Genomic DNA, 13081 nt, shown 5'->3' with positions numbered 1-13081 from the left:
CCTCCCTCCCTCCCTTCCTCCCTTCCTCCCTCCCTCCCTCCCTTCCTCTCTCCCCTTCCCTCTTTCCCTTCCTTCCTTCTTTCCTTCTTTCCTTCCAACCAACCAACAAATATTTGTTGAACATCTACCACTTGCCAGGCACCTTGCTAGGCCCTGATTATGCGGTGTTGAGCCTGTCTTGGAACTTGGAATTTGAACCATGATTAAAGAGAAAGACAACAAATATTACACGCCTAAGAGGCAGAACACAGCAGTGGGGATTCATTGAGGGGCCAGTGATGCTCTGTTTTCAAAGGGAGAGTCTCAGAGGGGAACGATAATGGAGGTGGGCCCCACCTGGCGTGGGATTCAGGAACAGGACTCCTGGCTGGTAAGATCGTAGGTGGGGTAACATGGAAGGTTGCCTGCACAGGGACTCAGGACAGAAAGCAGCTACAGGGATTCATTTTCCAGAATCAGAATACCAGCAAGCGCTAGGGCTTCTCAGTTACTAGATCCAATTGTCACAGAACAGAACAAATAAGAAAGGCGATTTCTTCAGTCTCAGTGTGTTGAGCTTCCTAAAACCTTAAGTCAAGATTAGTCTATTGGCATGGGGCCGTCCCCACACAAGAGAAGAGAAGGAAGGTAAAGATTGGGAACCAGACAGGGCCTAACTGGATTACATTTATTAACATTCTGTCTGCTTAATATTCTGTGAAATGAATAGTTGGGCCATGATGTCATCATGATAGCCATTCACTAACCTTGTTTAGAAGTTTGTATTTCTGCACAAAATCAGTACTGTTTCAGTAGTTATCAACTGTCTGCCTCCAGTGTCCAACACTATTAGTTATTTGTGTTTAGTTGCATATTTCTGTATGTATACTTTGTGTATATATATTGCATTCCATAAATCCTAGTTTAATTTTGATTGTTAGGCAGTGGTGTATTCCGGCTAATTTGAGGGTTGACCATAAAATATTTTCATTGCAATCTTATTTAAAAATTTTTTAATCTCTTTATCTCCTTCCTGCTAAATGAATATAACCAAGTTCTTTTACATTGTTAAAAGATTGAATGGGGGTACTCAATCTGATAATGTAGATAAGACAGATAAAAAACAAATATTTTGAAAGTTTGGGTGCATAAGAGTGGAGAGGTAATTGTCATTGTTGTCCAGATTAAATTACTACTATTAACTGTTCTTCTAATGGTTTTACACACTATTCTAAAAGTGAACTAGAGAAGCTAATCCTGATTAGTTTAGGATTCTGATTGAGTTTCTGCTTAGACATACAACACCCATAAGCTGACTATATTATATGTTAGATTATAATAAACTATAAACATAGAGGAATAATTACTCCTGCCTCCTTTTCTTTTAATAATAATATTTTAGGATTATGATAATATGTAAAAATAGTGGTATGTGTAAGCATAACTTTCTCATTGTTCTGATGGGAGAGCTGAATATGCCACCTTCCTCTAGTTTCCTCTAATCAAATCTAAGTAACATCAAAGTTTACTCTAGAGGGAAAGATTTGGGACTGAGTTCTCGCTAAGAAAAACAAAATATATGAAACATGACTTTATTTTAAACCAGTTTAAAGACCAGTATATGAAGGAAGATGTTACCTGAATTGTATGTAATGTAATATGCAAAGCAAAAGCAAAGAAAATTTGGAAAGTAGTAGATTATTAAAATTGCCTTTTTTTTTATTTAAACAGGCTCATGCACAATTAGTTCGAGAAGTTGATGTGGAGAAGGTGTCTGCTTTTGAGAATCCATATGTAGATGCAATAAAGAGTTTATGGAATGATCCTGGAATCCAGGAATGCTATGATAGACGACGAGAATATCAATTATCTGACTCTACCAAATAGTGAGTATCTTTCCAGGAGGCCCTATGGATTTTTCTCTTTACTTCCATGTGGAGGTTTTGTGATTATCATAACTTCTTTATTCTGTCCTGTGTATGTCATACACGATTCAAACTTCAAAAGTTAGGGAGCATAGATATTGAACTTATGCCAACCTCATAAATCTAAATTAGATTATCAGGGACTAGTATCATGAGTCAGGGAGAATATTTCTTTTACTGTTTTCTGTTTGAAAAACAAACTGAAGACTCTAGGAATCTGATTTCACCAACCTATCTCCTCCCCCAAATTGCAAACTAGCAATTCTCTCTCAAACTAGTATGCAATTGTGATTTGAAATCTTGTAATAATAATTTTTGATGCAAAATCCAATCTTATTCATGTGCTAGAAAACACCTACACACATTAGCAACTGCAAAGAAAAAATATGTTTGATTATGGCTTCTTAAAACATCAGACTTCCTGGTTTCCAGTTTTCAGATCCAGAACTTGACTGCTTTCTGGGAACCACTATTATGTTGATGGATAGGTTTTCCTTTGCATGAAAATTGCATGTGAGTCTAATTTCTAATTCCAGAATTATTTTGTGAGCTGTCATTCAAACTCATTTCCTGGGAAAGATTTGCATCCTAGAAATCTGTTACTTCTCTGCAATAAATCTCACCTAACAGAAAGGAAGTAAAGATTTGGCAATCATTGGATTAATGTGATCGATGTAGTCAGCAATGTAGATAACCAGGCACCTGAATACCGAGTTTTCTTTTGGTAGTATTTAGCCAGGTTTCTGTCTACATTAGTTATATTAATACAGCATCTGCCTCTTGTTTTTTGGTTCTGGGCAGACAGAAGAATGGGTAGAAAATAATCATCAGCCTTATGCCAGTTCATATGATAAAGTGATCCACTGGATGAAAGCGGGCCCATGGGGAAAATAAGAGGCCCTGATAGGCTGCTTGACATCACTCAGAAGTATTCTGACATCACTCAGAAGATTCTAAGAGCTATATGACTGTTTTTTTCAGTAAAATTGTCATGCTTTTACTCTTAATTCGAGGCATTTATATAAGATATGATTCACATCAGCCACAGAAATGTTGCCTGATCAAACTATTTCTTGTATTCTTATGGTAAATTTGAATTATGCCATTCTGAAGTGTGGCACAATGCTCATGAGCACTGTATTTGTAGTAGTTAATATTTTAACTAGTATTAACCCCCTTGCGAGCCTCTGAAATGTGTGCTTTCTTCATTCTTCCTTTCATCGTCCTTCCACACATTCATATAGTTCTTCTCATTTCTGGTCTTTCTCTTCTGCTTTCCTGCCTGCTTGCCTTCCATTTGGCTCTTCTCCTTCCCTCTGTCCTTTGTCCCTTTGTTCCTTCCTCCTGGGCTCCCACTGTATAAGTTTCAGTGAGTACAGAGATGAAAAAGATGCATTCAGCTCTTGTCTGTTCTAAATTCTGCCCCCTCAACCTTTGACCAACTGTCTTTTTTACTCCTGCCCCCTCTGTCCTTCTGTTTCTTTTGCCATTTCAGATTCCACCTATCTCCCCATGTTGCTGCTGTGTCTCATCCATCATTCCCTGTTCCCATTCATTGTGTCTCTCCTATCTGCTTATTTACCCTCCACCCTCAGCTCTGAATCTCTCTGGCTCTCTCTTAACTCCTCTCTGTTTCTCACTTTGCTACTATGATGTCTTGCCCTAGCCTTTAAGACTAACTCATCCTCCATTATAAAGTTACATTTACTGATAAATTCTTAACCTTGCATCATTTTTCTTCTAACCTCTATCTTTTAACTTTTAGTTTCAGTCTTATCTTTTCCCCTCCCNATTCTCAACCAACTGGCCTAAGGCAACTGCTTGGTCCTTTCCTACAAAGGGATACCTCAAATAATGGAGGCCTTTGGGTCAAAATATTTGCTGGATGATGCAGGATGTAAACTTTCTTTTATTTATTTTTTTTATTTTTAGTTTTATTTTTATTTTTTTTTGAGATGGAGTCTCGCTCTGTCACCCAGGCTGGAGTGCTGTGGCCGGATCTCAGCTCACTGCAAGCTCCGCCTCCCGGGTTCACGCCATTCTCCTGCCTCAGCCTCCCGGGTAGCTGGGACTACAGGCGCCGCCACCTCGCCCGGCTAGTTTTTTGTAGTTTTTAGTAGAGACGGGGTTTCACCGTGTTAGCCAGGATGGTCTCGATCTCCTGACCTCGTGATCCGCCCGACTCGGCCTCCCAAAGTGCTGGGATTACAGGCTTGAGCCACCGCGCCCGGCGTACCTGTTGTATTCTTTACCTGTCATCTGTAACTGTTCTCCCTACAGAGAGTCCGCTACTGGGCCGTCAGAGCCCCCCAAGTTACATTTACTGATAAATTCTTCACCTTGCATCATTTTTCTTCTAAGCTCTATCTTTTTAGTTTCAGTCGTATCTCTCCCCTCCCTACCTGGTCTACTCTTTACCTGTCATCTGTAACTGTTCTCCCTACAGAGAGTCCTGCTACTGGGCAGTCAGAGGCCCCTAGTATCTAGTAATTGTGTGCTTACTAGGGTTACATCTCCCCCCTTAGGGTTTGCCTCCTCCTCCTGGGATGGACCTTCTGAGAGAGTCCTCTTTGCACCTAGGACACCTGTATTGGACTATGGATATGTTCTTGAGACCAGACTTCATCATATCTCTGATGACATACCCTCAGTTTAGATTTGTGAATTTCTAGACATGGAACCATTAGTTAGTATGAGAATTGGATGCTGCCACATCTAGCTTGCTTAGGCAGGAGCTCTTCTAGACAGTTTCTCCAGACCTGTCCGTGCCGTGATCCTGGGAAAAGCTGCTGTCCTAGAGTTCTGTCAGTGCAGGCTTAGTCTACCATAGAAACGAGCACACTCCTTATGATAAAGCAAGACCAAAACATGCGGCCATCTAGCACAGGCTGATCTAAACTCCTTCAAATGATTGTTCTTTAAATAGTTCTACATTCCCCTAGTAGGAATGAGGATACATTGATTTTCTAAATTATATATATGTGGGCCAGGCATGGTGGCTCACACCTGTAATCCCAGCACTTTGGGAGACCGAGGTGGGTGGATCACCTGAGGTCAGGAGTTCGAGACCAGCCTGACCAATATGGTGAAACCCCATCTCTACTAAAAATACAAAAGAAGTAGCCAGGCGTGGTGGGGTGCGCCTGTAGTCCCAGCTACTCGGGAGGCTGAAACAGGAGAACTGGTTGAACCCAGGAGGCGGAGGTTGCCGTGAGCCATGATTGAGATCAGTCACACTACTGCGCTCCAACCTGGGCGACAGAGGAAGACTCCATCTCCAAAAATAAAAATAAAAAATAAAAGTAAATTATATATATATGTAGACATACATAACCTAAATCTTTTTTAACCACACTTTATGCTGAAGTAATAAAGCCAATTCTAACAACATGTACTTATATCCTTAGATGTATCAGTATGTATCTCTTTTTTTAAAAAAGTAGGACATTTTCCTACCTAAATAATAATACATTATTATACCTAAAATTAATTAACTTCTTTTTATCATTCGATACCCAGTTCGTATTCAGATTTCCCAAATTCTTCCAAAATGTCCTCTAGAGGTGGTTGATTTCAGGACTTCACATTACATCTGGTTGTTATGTCCCTTAAGGTTCTTTTAATCTAGTAGAGACCCATTTTGCATTTCACTGGCATATTCAAGAGATTGGCCTAGATTTGCCTGATTGCTTCTCATAGTATGATTTAGTTTGCTCCTGTTATCTCATGGATTTACTATAAATTAGAAGTTACATTTAAAGTCTTTATTAGATTCAAGTTAAACATTGTGACTAGAATGTATTATAAGTGATGTTGTACCCTTGTTTACCCATGGTGGATGAAGTTAAGATTTACCACACTATCAGGGTAGTGGCACTCTCCATTATAAAGTTGTATTTTATTTGTCTCTTGTCGTGTTAGTTTGTCACTGAGCAATCTCTAGTTCTTCATCAGCTCTTCATCTGATAGTTTTATTTCCAACTGGTAGTTCTTGCCAGATTTAATAATTCCATTGGAATTCGTAAAATAATTATTTTCCTCTTTTATCAGTTGGTGTATCAGTTGGTCTACATTGGCATTCTTCTGCATAGAAGATTTTATCTCTTCAGCTATTTGATTAATCATCTGAACCAGGACACATTGAGAAAGAGGAGGCTGTATTAATAATTATAGTGAAACAGCAGGCATAAACTGAGACTCTCCAGGACAGGCAGGGACGTTTGGTCACCTTAGCTAAGTGAAACTGAGGGAAGGAGGTTTGTTTCTTTCGTTTTCTGTAGAATACTCTCTTTACTTCCAAGAGAGTAGAATCAGTGTATTCCTGCCAGTTATGTAAGGGGTTGTCTGTATAAACCAGAGTTAACTAAACCCACATTTCAGGTCTCCTCCGGGGATGTTTTGGCACCATGTACACGTCAGTGCCCAAGCAACCTGCCTGACTTGCCTTAATCCCACCGTGCCAGGAGGCCTGAGTGTTAGTTACTTTATTCTTCACCGTCTTAGTAGTGGGCACTTTACATTTTCCTTAGCCAGGTAAACCTCTCAACAGAAATAGGACCTGGGTGTCATAGAGTCACTCATTTGCTGCTGTGTTCCACGTGTTTCTCCAGCGTAGTCATAGCAGATGCTCCAGGAACTGGCAAAGATGACAGCACTGGCAAAGATGTAGGTCCCATATATTAAACATTGCGGATTTCTCAGTACTAAAAATCATGTTCACAAATAACTCAGAATAATTCCTTTCTCTATGTTTGAGATAATTGTTATCCCTTTTCCTTTCTGACTTTTTTGTGTATATTACCCTAGTACATCTTCAGTATGTTATCTTGCCTCCTTTTCTTCATATAGGGTTTCTATGTTGTTCCTGTCTTTATAATTGAAACATACTTCATTGTTATTCTGGACCTAATTTCTTACTCAGAATATCACCACCTTACAGAAATATTTCTGAACTTAGGACCAGCTTCTTTTGGCGCTGCCTGTCTCTAGTGGCAGGTCTTCAGAGTAGATTTAGGGAATATATAACATCTAAGTTTCTGGTATTAGGAGAATCTCCCTGCCACACACACCTGCTTAAAGGTTGTCGTGTAATAGCAGTTCTGTCCACAACTCTGGTGGTTGTGAGATTCAGTGCAAGCGACTTACAAAAAATACTGGGAGCAGAGGCCAAGCGTGCCTGTCTTCTTTTCTCTCTAATGAACTCCTATTCATCCTTTAAGACCCGACTCAAGAGTCACCCTTTCTGAAAGCCTTGACCAACACCAGTGACAGTAAGTCACTATGTCATCTGTCTTAACACTGTGTGCATATCTCTTTTATTTCTGTCGTCACATTTACTGAAGTGCCTCTCTCCTCTACCCTCAGTTCCTGACAGCAGTGCTCATGTTTGACTTTCACAAGTGATTATTTCATGAAATAATAGATGGGTAATTTCTACCATTTTAATGACCGTGGTATAGGCTCCATCTCTCTTTGGCTGTTAAAGATTATGAAGGTTCAGAACTGAAGGCATTCAAGTCTTGTTTCCTGCTGTTGTTGAAGGTCTGGGATCTGAAAAGCCTTATTAAAGACAATAATAGCTGCTATTTACTGAATATTTACTATATGTTAGATTCTGTGCTTAGTCATTGACATGTGTTATTTCATCCTCAAAGTCACCTGCAATGGTAGATAGTTATTAGCATCCCCATCTAACAGAAGAGGAAACTAGGATTCAGACTGAATAATTTGTTCAAGGCCACATACTCAGTAAGTGAATGCAGTAGGAGTTGAATTCAAATTTGCTTCTTCCAGAGCCCAAGCTTTTAACCACTGAAATACAACCTCACATAGGATGGATGGATGGTTGGATGGATGGATGGATGATTGATAGATGGATAGGTGATTGACAGTTTTTAGATAAGATAGATGGATAGATAGATGAATCAGTAGATAAATACCTATGATTAGGTGTTTTATAAATCACTTACCATAAAGAACAAATTATTAATCTTTATCAATATGTTGTCTACAGATAGTTTCATATTTATAAAGTCAAGAAGGAAAATTATATAAAATTGACTGGAAAACAAACCCAACAGGTTTTTGGTTATCATTATGAAAAGTTAGCCATGTTTAGATAAGCAGCAGTTATCCGTACTAACATGGAAGATGTTCTAAGTCACAAATAATTCAGGAGTGTTATTTCTTTGTTTTAACCTACAGTCTTTATCTCTCAACCGACCTCTTCCCCAAAATCCAGCCAATCCCTTTTTACTGGAACCAGTGAGAAGGACACAATAAAATGATTTGAGCTTCCCTTCTACTTTGATTAGCCAACTTGCCTATCATAGTAAGTAATCAGATGACTCAAAGGACAGGCAGCAATGATAGAACCAAGGAGATGGGAAATTCCAGATAATGGATAAGCAGTTGTGGATACATTTGCAATTGGCCTTAATTTGGTGAATTCTTCCAATTCTATTTAATGAAAGAATAAAAAGCATTCTAAGATCCTAGGGAGTTTTGTAGATTACTTTATTAACTTTTTTGTTATTGATAAAAAGCCTGAAGGCTCTGAAAACTATTAAAGAGCACAAAAAACAGATGGTTATAGGTTCACTTTTTTCCCCCTAGATTTCACCACCTACTTTAATATACTGAGACATCAGGTCAAATGAGGTCACTGCCTACACTACCAAAATCTCCCTGACATTAACCAGAGGACACAAGTCTCAATCACATTGGCATATAGTGAGAAAAGGCCTCATATGCAGGCTTTGGCTAATCTACTGTAGCTGTGTTTGCCTTAAGAGACCAAATAATTTCTAATCTTACTTCACCGAATTCCCCTCCAGGGAGTTGGGTAGATCAGACACCTTCTTGAAATTTCCACGTGATCTGGAGACCATAAAGAACATGAGTAGATTGGCTTTTTGGCATAAGTCAACATTGGAGTTTCACCTTCTAAACGCATGCTTACATTTCTTGAGTCTGATTATGAACTTGCACCAGTATATTATGTGCCATGTTGAATTTAACAAAAGGCATTTCAAGGATAGGGTAACACACATCCACCTGACTTAGGGCCAGTCCTTCTTGAAGAGGAAGTACCTTGCTAAAAAGTTGCTGACTGATGAGTCAAACAGCTTTCCTCTGACAGTTTTTTTGAAAAAGTTTAAGCCTACTCCAGGCTTTTGAAGGCAGATAAGACCATTGTATGGTGTGAATATTAGGTCAAGGTCCAGCTGGAATTCCCTCTGCTACTCACTACCTCGGGGGCATTGACTAAGCCTCACTTTCCTCAGACATGGATTACATGTGATATGTAATCCTTAAATTCTCCTCCTAAATTCTGAAGTCCTTTGATTCTGCTGCAGTAGACTCCCTTTATCTGAGAAGTCATTATCCTATGCAGTCAAATGAAAACCTGACACCTTAAAATTTACCTGGAAATGTAATGAACAGAGAAATTATTCTCTACATGATTAAATTACTAAAAATGCTATATTTAGCCAGGTCAGAAGAGGGCATTGACCTTGCATATGTTTGCTCTTTTTTAGAGTGACAATAATAACAAAAGTGTCATTCTTTTCACTTGAGTGACATATTTAATTCTCTTCATGTTTTGTTATCTAGTGGGCCACATTTTCCAATCTTTAGTAAAACAACAAACAAAAAGCCCTGCATTTGTCTTCCTCAGTGAATGCTGATGATTCTAAGATGTGGTCTTTATTATTCCCTTCTCAGAATGCTCTTAGAGATAAAAAGATAAGGCTTAGATATGCTTAACTCTCCTCTAACCTTTATTACAGAGAAGGACCAGGAAAAAGGGCTGGGATTAGCCCCAGTTTATCATTTGTTCACTCTGCCTAAAGGGCAAAGTGGATGTGGGCAAGTCAGTTTGCTATTCGCTCACATTTTAGCGGGACGTTTGTTTGGACATTGAGTAGTTTGGCCTCTTCTTTGTAGGCCTTTCCACAGTCTTTAATAAGGTTGATGATGTGCCTAGTAGAACAGGGATTAGCGAACCTGCAGGCCAAATTTGGCCTGCTGCCTATTTTTATAAATAAAGTTTGGTTGGAACATAGCCATGCTCATTTGTTTATGAATTGTGTATAGCTGCCTTGGACCCAACGGGAGAGTCAGATAGTTGTAACAGAGATCATATGGTCCAAAAGTCCTAAAATATTTATATTAACTGTCTGATTTTCATTCTCACACACACACAAATTCAAACCCCTGTTAGAGGTGAAGAATGACTATTAAAATGCAGTAGCATTCTGCTTATGCCCTTTAGATAAAACCTAGTTTAAGACTCTGATACTCTGAATCAACCCAGAGATATCTTTTAGAGTACTGAGTGAAGCGATGGCCTGCATTCCTTCAGCAGTCCTCTAGAAATACTGCTTTGCACAATGAGACATTTGGTAGGAAGTGAGCAACAGAAAGTTCTAGATCATATTTCCTGGAAGTACCACTAAATGCCACACAAAGCATGTCTAGCACTAAAAATGGCATGAATGACCAGAAATGTTCATTGAGTTGATTTGGCTTCTGAGTGCAAGGATTATGTGTCATATGTGCTTGACTCGTAGTGTCTGGTATGGTATGGTGGTATGTTGCAGCTGATGAGAGGGTTTCATAGGATTTAGCAATCAATTGAAGCAGAGATAGGAGTGACAGTCTTTTGTAAGAGGGCTAATAGAACATGCACATGACTAGAAGACAACCCCATCCCACTTCCAGTCACAGGGGAACCAAAGAATCTTGCTGTCTTCATGTAACCCATAAGGTCATTCAGCACCTTTTTTGACTCCCCACTTCCCAAGAAGCCTTGCTGACTCTGGTATTCTTGAGTTCATTACCAGGTTAAAGTCTTTTCAGTTTAAAATAATGAATTGAATTTTGATTTATAATTAGTTTACACTAACTCATGTTAGCATGACCAGCTCTCCAGACCTGATCAGCCTTGTCAAAACGAAAGTTCTAATCTCACAGAACCAATATCCAAATTAAGGTGACATAACTGATATGACCACGGGACACCCACTTAAATCAGTATGACCTGTTGCTCATTGCTCTTGGCTGCAATCACTGGAACTTCTCTTTTGACCCACATTACATCTGCATTGTAGTATGGTTATTTATAACACGTTTATCTTCATTGCCAGACTGTAATCTCCTTGAGGACATGATTTGTGTCTTTTTTCCTTTGTAGTTCATGCTCAGCCTAAGCATAGGGCCTAGCTTATTGTAGACTTTCCATAAAAGTTGTTGAATGAATGATAGAGGAAAAAGGAAATTCTGTACCTTTCCTAATTTCTTCTCATCTCTCCTTTTCTGCCTGTTCAAATCCCATTCTGCCTGCACAGAGTAACCCATCCCCCACCTCTACTGCACACTATTCTCCAGTGACTACAGTTCATAATCATCTCTCCCTTCCTGTTGCATTCATCATTAGCAGCTCACAATTTGGCACTTAATTGTTTCTTAATTGATTCATCGGTGCTCTCTTTGCTTCACAGGTAGACTGAAATCCCTAAAGGCAAAGAAGGTATTTTAACATATTTTGTACCAGTTCTCTGTGCCAGTCTCCCTCCATCTAACACACTGCATTAGAGTTTAATGTATAACAGATTCCCAATAAATATGTGTAAATTAACTGAATTAAGCATCACCACCCAATTTCAAGGCAGGCAGACCAGAATTAAAAAGTAATCTTCAGCTATTTCTTGATATGTTTTAGAATTGTATCAAAATTAATCAATAGCTTTGACAGTTGTCATATATAAAAGGTGAATAAATTAACAAAGCCAAATAGACAAATTGAAAAAGACTTCCTTCTTTCTTTTCTCTCTTTCTGTCTCATTGCTATTGTTTTGTTTTCATTTTCAATTACAAAGTTGATTTATTTTTTTGAGCACTATACCTGAGAATCTATTGCTGTGAGCCCAGCCCTGGCCCTGGCATCTGTCTGGCAGACACTTAGATGTCTGGCCCTTTCCCTATTTGGCACTAGTGTTCTCTTTACATCAGACTTTCAGATTCATAAGATAATGAAACTATTTACCAAATACAGTGATAGAATCTTTTTAGGAGATATTTAATTTAGTTTTAAAATCTTATTTTCTAGATTGGGTTAGTTCTTTGGTAGAGGCAAATTGAAATGCATAATCTCGAAGACTTCTCTTTTATCCTCCAGAATGGTCTCCCTTGAACAGCTTTCAAAAACGATAGGATTATAACCCACCTGATACCACTGAGTGATCTTTGTTTTGAACCTGCAACTTTGTATTAAAAGCAAACTGCTTGGCCGGGCGCGGTGGCTCATGCCTGTAATCCCAGCACTTTGGGAGGCCAAGGTGGGCGGATGACGAGGTCAGGAGTTCGAGACCAGCCTGACCAACAAGGTGAAACCCCATCTCTACTAAAAACACAAAAATTAGCCAGGCATGGTGGTGCTTACATGTAATCCCAGCTACTCAGGAGGCTGAGGCAGGAGAATCACTTGAACCCAGGAGGCAGAGGTTGCAGTGAGCCGAGATTGCGCCACTGCACTGCAGCCTGGGCGACAGAGCGAGACTCCGTCTCAAAAAAAAAAAAAAGTAAACTTCTTATGAACAGAATGCCTGTTAATAAATGCTGCACATCTTTGAACTCTAACATGTATGCCAGGTATCAAAAAGGAAAAAGGAAAGTTGATTCGTTCTCTGCAAAATGAGCTTTTTAGGAGATGGAAGTGTTTGTGGAATAAGCAATCTTCTGCCGCTAACCATCCTAACCAGACTACCAGCCAGGCTCCCATCTGCCACAGGATTTGCCAGATGAGGAAGAGACTAGAGTAGGTCATGCAACCAAAATCTCTCCTTGACTGTCCCCTCAGGATAGCAGTTTTGCAAAACTATTACTTGTTCATTTGTTTTTGCAGGTTACTTTACAATTTTTTTTTTCACTTTTTTCCTATGGACCTTTGTGGTCATATAGCAACTGCATGGTAACTGTGTGTTTCTGATTTCTCTTTAGCTTCCAGTGCTTTTGACAGTGTCAGATACCATCTCATGGCATGATCTAGCTTTCAACTCCCCAAAGACTGTTCCTCTCACAATGAGGTCTTCTTAATTTTTTTAAATGAAGTCGACCTCATTTTTCTAACCTTCTTTTCAATAATTAAAAATGTGAAGACCTACCCAGAATCA

General features: G+C 39.2%; 1 protein-coding gene across 4 annotated transcripts in view; it reads left to right on the top strand.

Annotated features, from left to right (window-relative positions):
• Nucleotides 1-13081, top strand: part of LOC108542641 (guanine nucleotide-binding protein G(q) subunit alpha) — a 328639-nt gene that overhangs the window by 227952 nt on the left and 87606 nt on the right. For all 4 annotated transcript variants that reach the window (XM_017892715.1, XM_017892718.1, XM_017892716.1 and 1 more), the window contains one exon: nucleotides 1711-1865. In XM_017892715.1, coding sequence (XP_017748204.1) covers nucleotides 1711-1865 — 155 coding nt within the window. The remainder of the gene's footprint in view (nucleotides 1-1710; nucleotides 1866-13081) is intronic.

Source organism: Rhinopithecus bieti, unplaced genomic scaffold, assembly GCF_001698545.2.
Source record: "Rhinopithecus bieti isolate Rb0 unplaced genomic scaffold, ASM169854v2 scaffold_19708, whole genome shotgun sequence".
In the NCBI taxonomy this organism is placed as follows: domain Eukaryota; kingdom Metazoa; phylum Chordata; class Mammalia; order Primates; family Cercopithecidae; genus Rhinopithecus; species Rhinopithecus bieti.
This window is presented reverse-complemented; position numbering and strand designations above follow the sequence as displayed.